Raw genomic sequence first — 20,571 nt, 5'->3', positions numbered from 1 at the left:
CTCTAGTGCTAGTGAACATTTTATTCTTGTGAAAATTACTTTATTTGTTCATTTTGTTGACGGCTTCTAAGTGTCATGTTGATAAATTTTGTTTCACTCTCACATCTCTCTTTCATTGTTTTCTTCCTAGTAGACTCTCAGTGAGCACATTTTGTTTTCTTGTTGCCTTCCAGATTCTATTCACCTCTTCCCTCAGTCATCCAAATGTCTGTAAAATGTAGTAGTGGGGACTCAGTTGTGCATGTGATATGAAAAATGTGTAGTCCTAGTTAGGAAATGTGCTGCTTTGATGTTAGCTCCATGTGCTGGAGCAGCCTGTTGCTCCTTACCAGGAGGCTTTTGGTTCACAGGGGTGGAGCCCGAAATTCTGCACAGATTTGTAATCTAGACAGGCTCAGTGATGTTACAGTGCAGATTCTGCAGGTAGAATTTGATTCAAAATGATGGCACTTGCATTGGTTTTGAAATGATTAAATTAATACTTGCAAAAAACCCACTAGCAATAGGCTTTTGTTGTTGCTGTTTTGGACTGGTAGTTTGTTCACATGTTTTGTTTGGGGGGTTTTTTGGTAGTTTTTTTCTGTAATCGAGACACATGGATTTATGCAAGTCTTCCTTCATTTGCTTTTGTGTTATTATATCAGGGTAGTATTAAGCAAGTCAGCAGCTTGTGTTGCAAAATCAAATATATTATCCCATGGCTTGGGAAATGCATGTGGAGTACAGCTGTTAGATAGTTCTCCTGCCTTTCCAGTCTAACTCAGGTGAACAGGAAACATGCATCTCCTCTTTGCATCTGATCTTCTGCTGTTCTGTTAGTTGTCTATATTCATGTGCAGCTTTTCAGTCCGTATGTTTTTTAATGTTTTAGTTCTGGTGTAACTGCATACGTGAGGGCTTACCACCAGCTTTACTGTGTGTTTGTTAGAGGATGCTCTATGCAGCACTGCATCCTAGCAGAGAGTCACAAGCTGAAGGCAAATGAATGTATTGCAGCTTCTCAAAAGAAGTGCAGGAAACCTGTTTCAGAAGACTTCTGAGTGCACCAGAGAAAACCTCAGCATCTCCACAGGATGGGAACAATGGGAAGAACAAGACAAGGAATAGGAAGCCAGCTGTTTCACATATGCATCATTTTATCTCAAATACATATGCAGTCTATATTTGAGGCAATGCTGCTGTCATTGGGCATTTCAGCCTGCATTTTATGGGCCACTTTTTCTTTGAAACAGTTTTAGATATAGAAAGGATGCATTTCACTGTGGGGTGGGTGAAGAAGGATCAGAGGTACTGAGCAGTTGGGTTGACTTCATTTCTTCCTCACTCCTCCCACCCCTGAAGCAGGTTTCATTTCTTTGGATTCTCTGATTTATTGCATTGCACTCCTTTGCTCAGGCTGGGGCCCTCAGAAGAATCTGAGACAATAAAGTCAAAAAGTTGCTGACTGCAGGAATTGCTTGGGAGAGTCCTTTTAAATAAGAGAACTAGGTAGGAGCACTCTGCAGGTGCTCCTAATACTTGATCATCCCTCTGTTTGGATGGCCAGAACTTATCCTTCAAGTAGGACTGTGTAATAGCAGATGGTTGAGTTGGTTGTCTTGTTTTGCTGGAAAGGGAGGAAATAAGGAAGAGTTTTATTTTGTGTCTCCAAAAGTGATCTCAAATCCAAGGTCATATTTTATCAAAACAGATATGTGGTACCCCTGAACACATTGTAGGTATCTTTAAAGCATCCACCTTCCTTTGAGGCTGGCAGTGTCAGGTCCCTGAGATACAGCTAGGCACACAGGTTGTGTTGTCCTGTCCTGTGGAGGAACAGTTGGCTGCACCAGCTGTGTTTCAGGGCTTTTTCTTGGAACTGGCCTGAATCTGCTCCTGTGAACTAATTGCTCCCACTTAGTAGGCAGAGCATGTCCTCTGCTGGCATTTCATCTAAAAGGAACCCGTGATGGGCTGTTTCAGATCGCCCTGCCGCATATACCAGAATGCAGTGAGTAGATATGCTTGGAGATGTCTCTAGAATGAATCATTCATATTAGAGCTGTTAGTGGATATAGCTCATAATTGTTGAAATCTTCAGATGTGTCTCTTTGGGAAAGCATTTTGTTTGAATATCCATACGGCAATTCTAAGTCTACACATAGAAAGTCTGAGCTTGAAAATCTTTTCCTGAAGTGGGATGTGTCATACAGGAGGAGACAAGGAATGGCCTTAATTGCTAGAGCTTTGGATTTTTTTGTGTGCACAATTGTCCGCTTAAGTAGTTAATAGTCTGAAAAGCTGTCAGAGTAACTGCATTAAGGAACGTAAATACCGTAAAGCATCAGATGTATTTGGGCATAATTTGCAGTGATTTCAGGCTGCTTATGGCACTGATATTAAATAATAATGTTAAAGTAAAAGTAGAGCAAGTGATATTTTGTTAGCAACACTGTGAAGTATTTTGTTGCATCATCTGTAGATCGTGAAGTTGTGCAGTTCAGCATTCTGGGCACGATAGAAAACTTCAGCGTTTTATCCATCTAGAAACTTTCTGTGCTGACATTTAGTTCAGTATGGATCATCTCCCTGAGCAAGGAGTGCACATGTACCTTACACGACACCGGATGTATCCCTTCAATTAGTGTTTCTGCTCATCTGTAGCTATTTTGAGAGGAAAGATGTGGGCTAGGTAGAAAGAGAGCAACTAGGCAAAAGGGCTGCAGGAAGTGAGAAAAGGAGAAGGGATTCTCCCTTCTCTAATGGGAAAAAGTGCCTCTGTAGTCCCACTGTTCTGGCTCTTCAGAAGCTTTTGAGATGTGGTCTCCTGCTAGCACCAGACCTAGCATTGATTAAGGTAATTTTTTCCTTCCTTTCCTTTCTTGGCTTTCTCCCCCATACCCAGTTCTGGGTTAAAACACAAACAAACAAATACAACAAACAAAACAACAAAAAACACCAAAACTTTAAAATTCTTTGTGATACAGCCTGGAACTACTGTAAGCAGTAGCACATGGAGTTTTATTTTTCCTACTTTCCTCTCCTCCCAGAGGAAATGTCTGACAGTGGAAGGCACCCTGATTGTCCTCAGAGTGAGTGGTTTCAGAATTTTGACCTATTCTTGAAACAGGATCCTTTTGCTCTGAACAGAGCAAGCAGTGAGGTTAACACAAGTCTGGCTGCCCTGTCCCTTGATGCTGGCCAGGATCTGAGCAGTTGATGGTATCGTACGCCCCCGCATTCAAGCAGATCCATGAGGTGAAGAAAAGCAGTGTTTATTTAACAAAGCTGATTATTTTCTTATGATAGCTAATTGTTATTTTAGACTTATCTCCCCTCATGCTGTGGAACTGCAAATAGATTTAAATACCATATGTGTGTTCATCCCTCATAATGAGAGTTATCCTTCACAGAAGGATTTATGCATAAATCTTTGCAGATACTGAAGTGTTGCCAAATCAACTTAATTACCTTGATGCTTCCAGATCATAAATTTCTTTTTTCTATGCGCTGTACAAATGCCTCCAATATGCAGTCATGGAGTATTTTAGCACTTTTTAACTTATCCAAGCGCTTTAACTGTGCATGCGTGAGGGAAGAGGTAGCATTAGGATTCAGAGCTGATGTCTGTTCTCAGAGTTCAATCATGCTTATTTTCTGGTAGCATTTGAAATGGAGGTTCACATCAAAGACAACCATATTGCTAAGAGCTTAGAAACATGTGGAACATTGCGTGAATACATAAATGCCTGATTTATCCATCTACTGAACAGTTACAGTAACTAGATATGTAACACACGAAAAGTGCCAGGATTACTTCTATTCAAACAGCTGACTTGAAATTAGAAATAGTAAGACAGGAATCCTCATGTCAGATGGTCTAAAAGACAACCAAGTAGCTGGAAACACGTGTTAGCAGAAAAGGTACTTGGGTACGAGACAGGACATCCGCTTGTTGATCTTAATAAGTGTTAATATATTTAATTATAGACTCAGCACTGTGGGACATGTTGCAGCACTTTGGATTCTGATCAAATGCTTTCCTGCATCTCTTGTGTGGTTTTGGCGACACTAGGCCAGACTGTGGCATTCTAGGAGTACCAGTTGGAAAACATGGGATCTGGTAGTTCTGTAAATGCCAACTACAAGTACTCTCTACAGAAGTCTGAAAATGGTGAGTGATTCTTTGAAATGTTACCTTTCCCTGTCTGTTCCTGCACGTGCTGCTGGAAGGTTGTGGTGGGATGTGTTTCTTTTCCAGATTCTCATTTTTCTTGATAGTCCTGAGAGGAGGTTATGTTATGTCTTTCGGACATGTCCTGTGATGAGGAATTTCAGATGTCATGCAGAAGACCCACACTAGGCTTGAGGAAACATCAGCTGTTTAGATAATCAGTGCAAATTTGACCAGAAGGGAAGCAGCAAAAAGCCGTTCTGTTGGAACTAATGTCAGACAAACTAATCAATTTCTGGCTAATGTGTGTGTGTGTTGTAACCTCATGTGCTGTCAAGGTGATAGATGATGATAGCACACTGCTCCTTTTGCTGGACCTCCTGTTTAAAGACTATATTTGTGGTGCAGAACTGATAAACAGCAACATTAGCTCTAGCTATCTGCCTGTATTTCTGCAGTGTCTAATGAAGAAATCATACTCTGCTGGCACTTGCCATGCAGGAGACTTGGCAAGATTATTCTGGGACACAATTGCTTTGGTTATAAATGGTTTCAGAGAAAGAAGACAGTATTTGTTGACAGCTGATTTGTGAACTATAGTGCTAGCATGAACAGCTATAATTGAGTTCAAGTGCTGCCCCTTTGGCATGCTTTTCAGTTTACATGATGAGGTATGATTCAGTTTACTTCCTGGATCCCCATAAAATAGATTGTGATATTTCAAAGGATCTGTTTTTCATTTATACATGTGGAGTCACGACTATCAGTTTCTGCTCGGGATTCACTTGAAGGACACCTGACTCTTGCTGCAGTATTTGGATATCATATCCCCTGTTAGGGGAATGCAACATATTTAGAAGTTACGTATTTTAGAGAGTGATTGTGACTATGGTTTTGTCTGCATACCAGCCAAATTGCTGTAGAGACAATAAGGCAGCTGGTGTGGAGGCTGTTACAAAGGAGGCTTGAAGAGGTAGCATTGGGGGAACGCAATCTACAGAAAAAACAGTCAGCCTTTTTTTCATTTCCTCAGAGCCCAGCAGATCAGAAGGCACTTTTTCAGCCCAGGCAAAAACTAACACAAGTTATTCTTGAATTAAGGCTAACCAAATCTTACTTCCTTGTCTACGCCTACACTGTGACTCAGTTCCCCATCTGCACAACAGCAACAGCTTTTTCCTTGCCATGTTTTGCACCTCCTAGCGGTTTTACAGTAGTATAAATTAGAAGGATTCTTACATTCAATACATAAGCCATCAGAATATCTTCAGGTAAAGGCCAAGTAGTGTTTCATGCTGAAGTACATAGGAGGTTTACATTAATAATACAAGATAATTAATTGAATGTGTTGTCTGTGTCTCTTACCAGAACTTAGAAGCCTTTGGGGCAAAGGTGAGATGTTTCAGTCATTTTTTTCACCCCATGCACCCCATTGCTCTTCCTGCTCTGTTAAACACAGCAGCGCTCTCACAGACCATGTGCCAAGGGAATGCAAGTTTCTGCAGCTGTGCTAGCTGTTGTGTTCTCTTGATTTTGGGGCCAGCCTCTAGGCAGATCAGCTGTCCTTCCCCTAGCAGAAGCTTGATACAAAGAAGCTCTGTCAGGAAATGCTTTAAATGCAGGGCTCTAGATGAGCACAGAAAGGGACACAGAGCCTAATAAAAAGAGATTGCCAAGTAGTAAAAGGCAATGTAACCAGACAATTCAAATGGTGATAAGACCAGCTAAGGTGGATATAAGTGTTCCTAGAGAAGTATAATGTTCTGCTGCAGAATTCAGAGAAGTAAATGGGAAATTGTACCAGCGTACTTTGCTTTAAAGCACACACCACAACTGAAATGATTTTGTAATAAAAACTGCTGGAATTGGATAAATGCAGAGGAATTATGTTTTAAACACCAGGTAGTATGGCCATCGTTTGGAGGGAAGAGCTTGGTGCCAGTGCTGCTGTGGATTGAACCATGAAACCTCTTGGAAACCCCTGGCCTTTCATTCCTTCTGTGTCATTAAGCAGATGAAGAGCTGCTTTCCACTTTCTCTTTATTTTACTCCCAGATAATGAAACATTAACATTTACACTAACACAGATCATTTCCTGAAGTTTGACCAGAAATGCAGAAGCTGAGGTATTTATTTGGCTTAAAGAAAGGGAGATAAAAACCTTCTTTAGTTTTAAGGTTCTGGAAAGGGACTCAGTGTCTTGTTTTATTCTCCAACATTTTGCCTGGTCTCAGTGAAATGCCTGGCTTCCCGAAGCCTAGACTGTAAGGAGGGACATGAAAATGATGACAGTAGACAGAAGGGATTCATCTCTCTGTTGATACTGAAGAATGTATATAGACATGCAGGCAACAGGAAATTGTTAACGTGCTGAAGAGCTGGTCTCTGGGCAGGGTGGGATCACCTCTTGAAATAGAGTGAAAAGACGTGGGTGTTCTGCTATACTTAATGTTTAGGCATCAGAACACCTTTTCTGAAAACTTCCTCCTGGAAGAGAAAGATTTCTCTTCAGTTGTAAGGGTCAGGAAAGAAGCATAGCAGGGTGGTATCTCAGCTGGTGCAGCCACTGAAGCTCAGCAGTTGTTCTGGTTTTGTTCCCTAGCTTTCAAGGCAGCTGTTCTGATCCAAAGGTGGTATCGGCGCTATGTTGCTCGTCTGGAAATGCGCCGACGGTGCACTTGGAGAATCTTTCAATCCATTGAGTATGCCTGTGAGCAGGATCAGATCAAGGTAAGGTGCCAAGGAAAGGAGTACATGGGGAAAATCCTCTCTCCATGAGGATGAGCCAAAGGCAAACTTTTTGTAAGGCAGGAGTAGGCAGCTTCTTCCTGTGTGAGAGTGCAAGACGTAGGATATCATAATTTCTAGGACACTGTAACCTATGGATCAGAAAAAACTTCTTTACAGAAAGGGTTGTTAAGCACTGGAATAGGTTCCCCAGGGAAGTGGTTGAGTCACCATCCCTGAATGTGTTTAAAAACCCTTTGGATGTGGTGCTCAGGGACATGACTTAGTGGAGGGTTGCTAGGGTAGTATGGTTAGGTTGTGGTTGGACTCAATATTAAGGTCTTTTCCAACCTGAGCGATTCTATGATTCTGTAGATGGAGAGAAAAAAACGTTTTCCTGAGTGTCTGCATGAACTGCTTCTGTAAAAGTAGCTAGAGGTGAATGGAGCAGTCTGAGGAGGAAAGAACATCATGTATTAGGGAAGTAGAGTAATCTCCATGCATCAAGAATTTTACAACTTTGTATTAAATGTAGAGAGGGTTGTTATTTGTGGATATGGAATATTATTTGTTTGGGTTTTGGTTTTTATTTAGTAAACTCTGTCTCCTATGGAACTTATTCTCTCTTCCCTCTATGTTCCTGGCCCGCTATTATTAGTCATTCTGGTAGGCAGGGCCCCTTCTCTGAATTCTCTGCCAAGAGGATGCTGGCTTTGCCACTTGTTTCTGGCTGCTGGCTGATAGCCCTGCAAGTGTTTTAGGGTTGAGTTTCCTGCCTCCTTTTTACCTAAAGATTTCCCACCTTGTTGTGTGATATAACCCTAAGAAATGAGCCTTGAAACAAGCCCTAAAGAGCATTTAAAATCATAAGGCCTTTCCTGAGTCTGAATACAAGAGCCAATCTTCATTGGATTGCTTTGTTTAATTTTCTTTAACATTCTCTTCTATCGCTGCCTTTCTGCCAAGCAGGGAGAGAGCTTAGGGGGTTTTCTTCCATGTGTATGGCTGAAGGGAAAGCTACTATTATTACTTCGTTATAAGAAAAACAATACAGAACAGGTATAGCTTGATTTGTTGTATGTGCCAGACAACACGAGAAGGGCAAGGATGATACTCGCAAAAAGAAGATGATATTAACTGCCACTCTGCAGAATTTCTAGTGAGCGCTGGGGATATTCCAGAGCGAATGATGATGAGCTTTCTCTCTTCTTGCAGCTTCACAACTTCTTCAGTTACCTCATGGACAACTTCACACCAAGCAGCAGTAAAGAAAGTAAGTTTGTATGTGTCTTTTGGAGATTGGGCACCAGCAGCTCAGAAGGCTGCACCCTGTATTTGTTATCGAGTGCTGTCCTTTGGAAGAGCAAGGCGGGGTGAGAGGGGGCAAGGCATCAGGAAATTGCAGAGTGAATTACATGGAGGCTGTCAGAGCTGTGCAAGGGATGTGGAGCTTCCAACTCCTTAGGAGCTGGAAAGGGGAATAAAACCTCTGTATGTTTTCTAAGAACAGTATTAAAAATCTGCCTTTTTTAAGTGAACCCTGGTAGCCAACGCTTTGCAGAATCCATTTCTGAAGGTACAGAGAAGCTATATCTAGGGAACTGTGCTCCAGAGTATTGACGTTACTTACATTTAGTCTCTCACTGTCTGGGGAAAGAAGTGCTGTTGCAACTAGTACAGTATCTTTCTGAATCTGCAGTGAGCATTACATGTTATTTCCTAGTGCTGAGAACTTGCTAATGAACTTACGTCTGAAATCTGATGGTGACATGTCAGAATTAGCTATTTATATTGATGACCATAACCTGCTGAAGCACTCATTCCTTCCTTTCAAGCTGGCACACTTTTTTCTCATAGCCACCCAATATATCTTAAAGCAAAGCCCTGTCAAGGAAGGGGCGTCTTTTTTTCAGTGTCCGTACAAAACGGCACAATACTGCCCCATTGCTTGAGGTGGGCTGTGACATCTTTTGGCAATGAAAAAAAAAACACACATACTTACACAAATTTGGGACAATGCTGAGCATGTGAGTGGGTGCAGTCTTAGAAAAACAGTGTGATGTGAAACAGTTCATTATACAGTTGTGCTTGTCATTGAAAATACTTCACGTAACCATGGCAACCAGTACCCACGTTTTTGTAGAAACCAGTGTAGCTGCCAGCATTGTTTGATGCATAGCATACTGACTCAACCTTGACCCTGTAGCCCCTTCCTGCAAAATTCTGTGGTGGTATCAGACCGGGAGCTAGCCTCTGCTGCTGCACTAGCCTGAGCAACAGCTTGTCTTCATCAAAATACAAGTATGGTGTATTGAGCCAAATTAACTTTTCCTCATCTCTTTCACTTTAAATAAACAATGAAACCAACCAATCTGCCATCCAGGGGATTTTATCAGTCGCATGTTCATAAGCGGAGAAAGCTTCAAAGAGGCAGAGCTGGAGAAGTACTGCGACTATGAATCCCTGGAGGTGCCAGACTCCTACACTGGACCCCGTCTCTCTTTCCCACTCCTTCCTGACCATGCGACTGCCCTGCTGGAAGCTTTCAAACAAAAACAAGTAAGGATGCTGAAAGGAACCACGCTTTCCCCTTTTGCATACAGAGGTGTGGGGCAGCTGATTTGTGTTTGGACTGCCCAGCAGCTAAGCTAATTTGAACATGAGCAGCTGGCAGGCAGTTAATCCAAGGGGTAGAAATGATCTGGTAGGTATTTTACAGTGCAACTTTTCCTTTCAGAAAATACAGTTCTAACGAACTGCAAAATCTTTGTAGGTATGTGCCAGTAATAACATTTAGCTTCATTTTAATGGGGGAAAAAAACCCCACAGTAGTCCATGTTAAAACATTTTCTCTCTCTTTTTTTTTTGGTTGCAATGCTTTTATTTGTAAAAGATGTATAGGATGGTCCAGGTGGAAAGAATTAATAAAAATGGTTTTTGCTGTGCATATTTGATTCATAGGATAAAAGTATACCTGAAATGGGGAAAGAAAAAAGTCTAAAACTGTTTGGTTTTTTTTTCATTTGTTTGTTTGTTTTCTGAAGAAGTCCAGTACCAATTCAGCAATTGTAACAAGAGAAATCCTTGTATAACTGCAGTGTTCTGCTCCCATCCCTCAGATAATGTGCTGAACAGCAAAAAGTGTCAAAGCCTCCCTTACCCAAACAAAATAAGACTTCTAAAAACAAAGTCTCTAAAGCCCATTAAATGCTTTTTCAATGGCCTCCAGCACTCATACTTGTGCAGATCACATGGCAAAACCTGGCTTAATGTGAAGAAAGCAAAGAAAAATGTAGAAAATAGCAGCTTCTTACCTGTGATATCGGTCTGGAATTTCTGCTGCTCCAGGGGATGTTGCTGCCTAGTGGATAGCATCTACCACAGGCTGTGAGGGCTTTTGGATGTTGTTGCCACCTTTGCTGATGCCAAGGTGAAGCTGCTTTTGCCTGGTATTTGTGTTATTTTGTTTGCAAGCTGTGACTGTTGTCACAGTGAAAGTTGCGTGAGTCTCCTATCCAGGCTATTGCAGAGGGCCCTTGGAGCCTTTGCAGACAGCTGTTGCTGTTTGGAAGTCACTGATTTCCTGCTTTAATTCCTTCACTTTTTCCTAGTAGCAGCTCCACGCTCGCTATGTCTTAAACCTTCTGCATGAGACCAGGAAGCACCTCAAGCAATTGCCAAACATCAGTCATGTCTCCACCTGCTATAGTGAGGAGGTCACCGTGTGTGGTATGTCTGAGTGGGAAAGCATTGCACAGTCTTTGGGGAAGAATTCTTGGTGGAAGGATGGAAAATATATGAATTGGTAGCATATGACTATGGAACATAAATGCAGTCTGCACGTAAAATGTATGTTGTGTTGAGAGGCAGCTGCAGCTTTCTCTGAACTATCTGGGTTTACCCTACCATGCTGTATTTGATCTGCAGCTTAGACTCTCCTGAACCTTGTAAGCAGCAAGAATCCATTATGGCCTGGTTTCAGCTTGGATTGGAACAGGAATCTTGAACCTTATGCCCAACCTTGAACTTCCTCCAGTATTTTAGTGGTCACTAATTTATAGAGGCAATACTTTATAGGAAGTTATTTATTTGTATATTTTTTTCAGTTAAAGGTAAACACATTGTGACTTGTCTTTTTGTGCCTGTTAGGAGACTTGCATGGCCAGCTGGATGACTTGTTCCTCATATTTTATAAGGTAAGCACCTTGTTTGGTGAGGGAGAGGTTGGCCAGACATTGTGAGAGCTATCACATGGGTCATGCTAAGAAGCATTTGCAAGTTGGGCCCTTAAGATCTTATTCCCCAGGTCAATTTAAATGGCTTTACAAAGCTAAAGCTCATTTCTTCACCGACTTTTAAATCTGTGAGAACTGTTGGGACATACACGTACATTTGGGAAGTGCCAGTGAACTTTTTTTTCTTCTTTTTTTTAAGTCCTAATACCAATGGCACCGCCTTCTGACTCCCTGTTTTCACTTTTCAGTGCATTTGCCACTGGGAGCCTAGAGGATAAAAATAAGTTAGGATCTATTCTATAAGGTAACTTGGGGTAGGAATGAGAGGGTATGCAGCTGGTGGAAGGTATATGAGGGTCATAGGGAAACCTCTCTTGTAACATAATACTTGTCTTTACTTTTACAGAATGGCCTTCCTTCTCCTTCCAAGTCCTATGTGTTCAATGGGGACTTTGTAGATAGGGGCAAACAGTCCCTTGAGATCCTCATCATCCTCTTTACCTTCCTCTTGATATATCCAAAAGAGGTTCATCTCAATCGTGGGAACCATGAAGACCACATGGTCAACTTACGGTATGGGTTCCTTGTGGGGCTGATGACAATGTCAAGGGTGTCATTGCAAAATCTTACTCAACTTCTGTTCTGTTCCTGTAGGTATGGTTTCACCAAGGAAGTCATGCAGAAATACAAGGTACGCATGTGTTCATGTCTTCTGCAGCATGTGAGATGTGGACCTTGAAGGCCTGATGCTTCATCTTTTTCTTTCTGCCTTGTTCTTCTAGTTGCATGGGAAGAAAATCTTGAAGATGATTCAGAATGTGTTCTGCTGGCTACCTCTGGCCACCATGATTGATCAGAAAGTCCTTGTTATACATGGAGGTGTCTCTGATACTACTGATCTGGACATGCTTGAGAAAATCCAAAGGAACAAAGTAGGTTTTATTTCCTGAATGTTGCAAGAGAAATGTGTTGCTGATTTCTGGTTGGAGAGCTTACACTTACATGTAAGCTGCGTGTATCTTGACTGTCCACAAGAGAAATGTAAAGGATGGTCTTTGAAGTCAAGAAGTGTGTTTGGGTACGGTCTTGGAGGGTGTCAATTTCATTTAATAGGGTGTGTATAGGAGATGTGGAGGGAAGAAGTGTAATTGACTTCTGGAAGCTGAGAGTATCGTAGCCAGGTAAATGGTGGACAATTACAGTTACATGGGTGTGCTGGTATTGACAGTAATAACACAGCAATGACAGGATCTTGTCATCCCATAGGTCATTAATCTTTTTTATTTTTTTCTGAACACCATATTTCTAGAGGGATTGTGAGATGTCATTTAATTTATCTGTCCCAAATATGCTAGTTGAGAAAATACTACTTCCCTTCTCTAATCTCTAAATATGATGACAAGCACTTGCATTAGTCATTTGTCTTTCCCTCATTTTTCTGTCTTGTTCCAAGTGCAGATTAACTCCATGTAATCTATCTTTTGTGAAATGTCTGAGCAGCGTGAAGTCAATGAAGAAGAGATGAATCTCTATTCAGGCTGTGTTTGTGGCCCCACTTTTAAGCCAAGAATGGTACATCTGAGCAAGTGGCACTAATAATCTCCTACAATTAATCTCCATTTTGTAGCAGCAAAATTAATTGAAGCTTACTCGCCTCAGTCACTTGACAGATTTTTGCTTGAAGATGTTAGAGCTAGAGATCCATCTTTCCAAGCCATTTAACTATCTCTGCTTTCTCTCTTCCTCTTACAGTTTATCTCTGTATTGAGAGGGAAGAAAAGAAAAGAGTCAAACAGAAATGTGGAAGTAAAGGAGATAAATGGAGAGAGCCAAGCAGAGCCTGATTCAGCAGGGAATGAGACAATGTCCAGCTTACCCTCACAGCCCCGACCAGCCCAGGCTCCCAGCATGACCAACAGGGTGGAGTTCTCCAGGTGGGTCCGGCAAACAGTGCAGGAGCAAATTGAGTGGTGCCGCAAGTTGGTGGACATCAGCGATTCAGAGGAAGAGGAGCTCACTTGCTCCAGTTTGGTCTCCTTAACAGATTTGGATGGGCCGTGCTGGACTCGGCAAGAGGAGTGGAAGCAGGTGAGTGGTATAAGCTCAGCTCTGCTTTTGGTGACTTCCACAGTTTTGTTCTCTGTTCCTTTGAGGAATCTTGCTATAAAATGTGTGGGTCAATGCACAGACCTCTTTGCAAAGAGATTTTTCCTGCTCTGCAAAGTAGAGTTAAGGAGCAAGTCAGTGCTGAAGTGTCATCAGAGGAGCTAATGGATTTTCTGCTGTTTTTTGACCAACTGCTCTGTTCTCTGCTCACTGGGGACATTATGGTGGATTGTTGTACTATGTCCAACCCATCCTATGACATAAATCACTAGCAAGTGAAGAGGTGTGCATGAGATTCCTGTAGAAGAATGCAGGTTGTGTGACTGGTGCTAGCTGATGTTCTGCCACTGCCTTTCTCCTAGCCCGGCACATCAGCCTCTTCACTGGGTTTTTGGCTGTCTGCACTCCAGCTATAGCTGATGAGTGAACATGTTGTTTGCTGACAAGGGAGTTGTGATCTTGGATACTAAGAACAGACTGATTCTCTGGTTTTATCCAAGCTGTATATTGAGTACGTTGCTTTCAGAGCCTGGGAACTTGATTTCCGCTTTCTGTTGGACCAGAATGTTTCGGAGACTCTTTTGTGTGCCATTGTTCCTCACCACACATTGCAGATGACATTCCGGCATTACACACCTTATCAGCGTAAAGCTGTATATTCAGGTCACGGTTAAAGAGATTAAACTTTAATCTATATAGTGGTCACTGAGTCAGCACTTACAGTAGTGGGGGGTGCTGAACATCCAGACTGCCGTGCAAAGGAGTTTAATACTAAGCCCACTCTTGGTCTGGGGATCTGGTGGGTTACTTGTCCCGGGACATGTTTTGGGCTGCAGGAAGACAGAATAATCTCCTTGAAATCCAGCAAAGCAAAGGGAAAGCTTGTATCAGGCCCAATTCATGCACCTCTCTCTTCCTCAGGCACTTTTGGTGTGGCTGTAGCTCTGGACTAACAGTATCATCACTTCTGTGGTGGCTCAGGGCTGTGACAGTCTTGCAGAGCAATATGGAGATTCAGCTGTGATTCAGGAAACATTTCTGCACTGTGGTAGCAGCAGCAGTCCCAGCAGGAATGCAGAGGTGGGCTGTATTTGCTTAGTAAATGTCAATGGGTACACATCATTCAGTGAACTGTTCTGATTATTTCAGATTTTAGACATTCTCTGGAGTGACCCCATGCCTCAGGAGGGCTGCAGAGAAAATACGGTGCGAGGTGGTGGCTGCTACTTTGGGCCTGATGTGACGGGGAACATCCTTGAGAAGTACAACCTGCAGTTCCTCATCCGCTCCCATGAATGCAAGCAAGAGGGCTATGAGTTCTGTCACAACCGGAAGGTCGGTGAGGGGGTGGTGGAAGGATGCTTGGGTTTCCGTCCTGCTGTTGTCTCTGCTCTATAGTGTTGTAGGTTGTTGGTTTGGTTTGTTTTTTTTTTTTTCAAGTATATATAAAATTATTGAGCAGCCATATCAGGAGTTACTGAAGTATGCCTCTAGCTGAGTACTTAGCTTGGGGCAGTCTATTTCTCTGCTGGGGAGAACTGTTACATAGGTAAAGCACATTCCTGCCTTGTGAGAAAAGACCTGAATTCATTTGTGCAATTGCCTGCACTTAAAGAGCTGTTTCTGAAAATTAAATACAAAAGAAGTGATAATAAGCTGCTGCTGTAAAGTTTTGCTCTCAGAAGTCTCAGAGTGACTTCAGTGGCCTCAGCTGAACTGCAGTGGAAGGCGGAAATTTGCTGGGAGAGGGCAGAGAAACTGCAGAAGCCCAGCACATGGCGAAGTCGATGCAAGGCTGGTATCACCCCTGAAGAACCCTCACCTCACTCTTTGCTTTCCATGTGAAAATGTTTCTTTCATCATCTGTTGACTTCAGACAGGATTAATGCACCGTTTTCATGATACTTTTCATGATACCTGTATACGTAAAATAGAGGATGTACATTCTGACTGTAAATACCTTTCTTTAGGTACTGACCATATTTTCAGCCTCAAACTATTATGAGATCGGCAGCAACAGGGGAGCCTATGTGAAGCTGGGGCCAGACCTGGTGCCCCATTTTGTTCAGTACCAAGCAAACAAGACTGCCCACACCCTCACCATGACCCAAAGGCAAGGCTTTTGTTAATAAGAATTCACCAAGTCAAAATTCTCAAAGGGAAAACTTTGGGAGCTTTGAGAAAGTTTGGTTCCAAAGCTGAACTTTCATAGCTTGACATTCTAAATGATAGCCCTAAGGGAGGTTCACAAGGTACAAGGAGGAAGCAATTGAGGGAGGTCAAAACAGGTCTTTCTGTTATTGGCTGCTGATTTTCCAGCTTTTCTTTCCAATGTCAGTTTAACTTTTGACCCTTCCTGAAGTTCCTTTCTACTTTGTTACTTTACAAAATTGCACAGCTGTTAAAACTATAGGTGTGGACTGGTGTGGTAGAAAAACTGAAACAAAAATACATGAACAGAAACAGGTGAACACCAACTGTGGATGTTTGCTAGGATAGGTTGTTTTTCCCTGGACTTGTACTAATTGCTGACAGCTTATATAGGCAAGGACAGTGGTTTCTATTGCTTTGGCGGGGATTTACTGCATTAGTTGTGGGAAATACTGCTCTAGGTATGCAGTGCCTTGTTATGAACACTGCAGAGAAGCAGTAGCTGTGGAGGGCACGTGTGTGAGGGTGTGAGCAATCCATGGACATGCCAGAGGACTAGGATGTGCAGCTTCCCTTGCACTTCATGGCATGTCCTTAAGATGCTTCTCTCTTTTCTGCATGCTTCAGAATCAGCAGAGTGGAGGAGTCAGCCTTCCGAGCCCTGCGAGAAAAGCTGTTTGCTCACACCTCTGCCCTCATCAGTGCATTCAAGCTGTATGATAAAGACAATACAGGTAAATCTGAGCCATGAGATACTGAGTTAATTCTCTGGTGGGATGAAGTGGAAGAGGTTAAGGTGAGTGCATGTCTGGTTGGCAGTTTCTTCACTGACAGCTGTCAGTGACTATCACAGGCTGTGTCAGACCTTGCCACAGTATTGGTCCCATTTGCTGTTATTCACTCTCTCTTCTGATTTAATGCCTTACTGTTATGAGAGGGTGTTGGAAGAAAAGTGAGAGGTGATGAGCCTAATGTGAAGCAGTTCAAACTTGGTGCAAGGAGAATCCTTTGCAAAAGGAGTACTGAGAAAGCACTGGAAAAATTACCTGGAACACATCTGTCACTTGTCACTTGGCTGAGTGGTTTCTAGAGCCTCTGCAATCCTAAAGTCTAAAATCTCTTTGAAGTTGAAATTGAGGGATTCCTTCTGTGCCAGCTACCGCTGTCAGTCTTAAGGAGAGAGCTGCGAGTTCATAATCCTCAGGCTGCTTTTGCACCAGCCAGAAGAGTCAGCTAAGCTGAGCAGATCTGTCTGTATGTGCCTTGGGGGAAACAGGGACAAGGCAGTGAGCAGAACAACTTTCCTGTTGGGTATTCCGTCCCAGGCTGTGAAATTGTTCCCAGAAGTCTGTTAGAGCAACTGCTAAACAGGGAGCTTTTTCTACGTTCTTGGGTCACTGAGGAACTACTCATGTAGTTGTGCAGGCCACAAGCTGCAGGAAAGGACTGGATGCAGCCCACAGATTTGCAATGAAATACCCCAAATTCACAGTGTTCAGAGGTTTGCAGCTCCACACCCTAATTTGTTGCAGTAGTTAAAAGCTTGCTGAGGCTGGTGGGAGCAGAAAGCACTTGTACTGTGCAGTAGCTGCTGCAGGCAGATGTCTGTAAAGCTGCGTAAGGCCTTTACATGAACTGAAGTGCTCGCAGGTGCCATGGAGAAATGTCAGCAGTGCAGTAGGCTGTGTACGCACGCTATTGTACGTTTTTTCTTTGGTGGCAGGGAGAGTATTAAATGCTTTTGCTGTGTTACTGCTCCATGACTCTACTAGCTAGCAGGGCACCTTGAGAGTTTTGTTTGGTGCCAACTGTGTTGCAGTTTGGCATAATAGATCTTCTGGGGTTGGTGTCTGGCCTGACCACATATAGCACCTGAGAGTGACAGTCTTTACATGTTTTCAGCCACTGGTTTCAGTGGTCCCCATGGCTTTTTCCCTACAGGAAAGATCACGCTGAGCAACTGGGCAACAGCAGTGGAGTCAGTCTTGCGCCTGGGATTGCCGTGGCGGATGTTGAGACCACAGCTGGTGCGCAGTACAGCAGATGGCATGCTGGAGTACAAGTCCTGGCTTGACGATTTGGCCATGGAGCAGAGGAGCCAAGAGGTAAGGCCTCACCCCCTTCTGTCAAAGCACAGCAGCGCACAAGATCTCAGTGCATTGGGCCAAGTATGACAGGAAAGGCTAGGAGAGTGGATAGTTCCTGTATAATCCAAAAGCATAACGAAGTCAACAAAGCACTTGCATGAATTTGAGTATTCTAGAGGTGCTTGTTCCATTGTAGAAATGGATGATATGTACAAGATAAAAGCCTAGAGCTAGTTTTGAATACAGGTTTTTGAATGGGAAAACTGTATTCCATTCTGTGATTCACAGCCTTCCTGACTGCACTCAGCAGAAACAACTGCAGTAGTTATAGCTTGAGTCCTTTTCTCCTCCGTTGGCTTGGGAAAATGATCCAGTTGGAAGTGACAAGTTGCTGTTGTGCTTTAATTCAGAGTTGCATAGAGGGCTGAGGCATCACAAACTCATTTCATAACATGTCCACAATGCAAAGCGCACTGCTGGCAAACTCCCAAGAGCCATAAACATTTATAATTATGTGAAGATTTGCAGTTAGTGATCAGAGCGGAAATACAGAGCTACTGAGAAGGGTAGAATGAGCATGACAATATGTTGTCTTTTAGCACATCCAGTCGAGCTTGCTGGAAGTTATCTATCGAAACAGATCCAACCTGGAGACCATATTCAGGATCATAGACAGAGATCATTCAGGTAAGGAGGTGTACAAGGTGTGTTGGTCACTGTGTTACATTCCATTCTACTTTTGGTCTTCCTTTAGTATCTACTGAAGCATTCTGATTTAACAGTAAATGGCATGTATCTTCTTCCTTCCTGTATCAGCCTCAAGAGCTTGTATATTATCAGTGCACATGTCCACAAATGAGGCATTTCAAAGGAATTGTGCAGCTGAGGCAGGGAATTAAGATATTTTTTTTTTTCTGGAGGAGTTCAGCAGAAAAAATGGTTATGAGAGCAATTATAGTAATGCAGTGTCTCTGGATTCTGAGTTATCTGCTCATGAGCAGTTATCTCCAGCAAATCACATTAGGGAAGAGATCAGATAAGTCTTTCTCTTGTTCTCACACATTGTTTTATGTCTCTTTGCCACTTTTATTTTGCATTTTATCCGTTGTTCTCTGTGCTAGGAACTTTTAGCTGCAGAATCTGAAAGTCACTTCCTTGCTTTAGGGTAGCAGGCAGTGAATCTGAGCAGACGCTGGCAAGCCTTGTGCTGAGGCAGCTGTGCCTTTCTGCCTCACAGGTCTCATCTCATTTGAGGAGTTCCACCAAACCTGGAAGCTGTTCAGCTCCCATATGAACATTGAACTCACAGACGATGGCATCAATGACTTAGTTCGCAGCATTGATTTCAATAAAGATGGAAACATTGACTTCAACGAGTTCCTAGAAGCCTTCCGCCTTGTCAAACAGTCCCAGTAGTGAGAACCCAGGGCAGATCATCACATCCATTGCCTTGTCTGCAAAGCCAGTAGGACTGTTTCCTACCTAACTGCAGAGCATGCCCGCGGCTACAAACCAGAGGAAGGCAGAGGAAGGGAAGGCAGGTTCCTGGTGCTCTTCATTGAAGACAGCAACCACCCAGCCAACAGCTGTGATCCATTTGGGGAAGGTAATGATAAAATAGATAAGTTATACCTCAATTATGACTGCATTTTAAAAGGAACTGTGTTACAAATAGAAAACTCTGCTCAAGGGGAGAGGCAAGTTAATTTCTCTCATCAATGCATGCCACGAAATCTTACAAGTCTATTCAAGTTGAGTAAAACTAAAGTAAAGGTATTTCTTAGAGGCACTGCTTTACTAGGTAGCAATTGCTAGAGCACAGTCTTCCTTAATAATAAACTTTTTTCTAGATGCCTTGTTCAGGGCTGTTCATCATGCCTTCTCTAGATTTTCAGTTCTACTATAAACAGTACTATTTCTGTGACAACATCTATTTCTCTCATTGTTCCTTTGCTTCAGTAAGATATATCTACTAAAAATATGCAGTGGAGCAACACACAAAAAATGAACTACCATCATCTCATATGTACTGAACAGTCTCTCCCACAGGCTCTTAAATCTGCCAAGGGTACCCTTTTGATACTAACTAACTACTCCCCAGCTAAAGCAGTGTTGCTGTATGCTTGAGGTCGTTCAATTTTGAAGCATGATGCAACTGCAGCTTAAAAAGCAGTGGGGGAGCACTTAAATTTTTAAATAAAGTGCAAAGGAAACACAAATTCTCTTTCTCTCATACCTGCAGCAGAATCATTCTAGCAGAGGTACTATGGCCTTTGTAATCAACTTCTTGGGATAATGAAAATTCTGTCTCTAAGGTGAGTTCTAAATGTGCTGTACAACCTTCTCCTTCAGGTAATCACGTATTTTTGTTTCAGTTATTTTCTGTGACTTGAGGACAGAAAAGGTGGTTCTCCAGTGCCTCTACTACCACTCTGCAGTACTTCGTACCAGTGGTGGCACAAGGGTGCAACCCTGTATTTTAGTTTGGGGACTGAAGCTGTTAAGGAGTGCTGTGGCATTGGATTTGCTGGAAGCTTCACAGCTTCACTGACATAGCTGAAAAGGAGCCAACATCATGCACAGTTATTACAAAGTCAGACTGAATTTATTATTTTCCAGAAATTCAAAATAAAAAAAAGCAGAAGACAATATCTAGACACTGTTGTTAGCTGAGGGGCAGAAAAGCACTGTAAAATTCACATATGTAAACAGTCCAAAGAAAGGGCATACCCTGGAAATGCCTCAGAACTACCAGCATTACAAAGACCAACATAGTTCAGACATTTCTGTAAAGATTTAGATTAGCTCTTAACATAACATTACTCAGCTGTTTTGACAAAAACATGGAAGCAGCTAAGCTTCCACAAACCAAGTCACAAGTGGAACAATTCCCTCAGCACTGCAGTTCTAAGACAACTCCGCTGTAATTAAAGAAAAAAAAATGTACAATAGTACATATTGTTTTTATAGTAAAACAGTATCTGAACAGATTCAGTTTTCTTTCTTTTTTTTAAAGCGTATACAGCTTTACAAAATATAAACCTTCCAAAGGTCAAATTCAAAAGCTTAGAAGAGGCTTTGCAAATTCTAAAAAAAATAACAGCCAATACAC

General features: G+C 42.4%; 1 protein-coding gene and 1 long non-coding RNA gene across 3 annotated transcripts; one reads left to right on the top strand and one right to left on the bottom strand.

The window, feature by feature from the left end:
- The first annotated feature begins 2,212 nt into the window (after positions 1–2,212).
- PPEF2 (protein phosphatase with EF-hand domain 2) lies at positions 2,213–20,148 on the top strand. 2 transcript variants are annotated; one of them, XM_031553042.1, is made up of 16 exons: positions 2,213–4,153; positions 6,756–6,883; positions 8,096–8,153; positions 9,264–9,439; positions 10,495–10,609; positions 11,030–11,076; positions 11,522–11,688; positions 11,770–11,806; positions 11,898–12,047; positions 12,868–13,203; positions 14,371–14,556; positions 15,192–15,334; positions 16,000–16,106; positions 17,314–17,477; positions 18,059–18,146; positions 18,697–20,148. In XM_031553042.1, exons 1-16 carry the CDS (start codon positions 4,093–4,095, stop codon positions 18,873–18,875), a joined length of 2,142 nt encoding a protein of 713 aa, XP_031408902.1. In that variant the 5' UTR covers positions 2,213–4,092; the 3' UTR covers positions 18,876–20,148. The 2 variants fall into 2 exon arrangements, with proteins under 2 accessions (XP_031408902.1, XP_031408901.1); XM_031553041.1 differs by having other exon boundaries at positions 11,522–11,806.
- On the bottom strand, positions 12,401–13,090 carry LOC109367211. Its single transcript, XR_002114089.2, has 2 exons — positions 12,992–13,090; positions 12,401–12,874 (listed from the first exon to the last, which is right to left on the bottom strand). It is a non-coding gene; the product is annotated as an uncharacterized LOC109367211 (long non-coding RNA).
- Positions 20,149–20,571: the final 423 nt, after the last annotated feature.

This window comes from Meleagris gallopavo, chromosome 4 (assembly GCF_000146605.3).
Source record: "Meleagris gallopavo isolate NT-WF06-2002-E0010 breed Aviagen turkey brand Nicholas breeding stock chromosome 4, Turkey_5.1, whole genome shotgun sequence".
Taxonomy (NCBI): domain Eukaryota; kingdom Metazoa; phylum Chordata; class Aves; order Galliformes; family Phasianidae; genus Meleagris; species Meleagris gallopavo.
Note: the sequence above shows the minus strand (reverse complement) of the source record. Positions and strands in the feature narration are given on the sequence as shown.

Bases quoted from the DNA above. Each gene is read 5' to 3' on its own strand.
- PPEF2 (XM_031553041.1), top strand. From the start codon at position 4,093: ATGGGATCTGGTAGTTCTGTAAATGCCAACTACAAGTACTCTCTACAG. The intron at 10,610-11,029 runs GTATGTCTGAGT...TGTGCCTGTTAG, and splicing joins TGAGGAGGTCACCGTGTGTG to GAGACTTGCATGGCCAGCTG. The intron at 15,335-15,999 runs GCAAGGCTTTTG...TGCATGCTTCAG, and splicing joins ACCCTCACCATGACCCAAAG to AATCAGCAGAGTGGAGGAGT.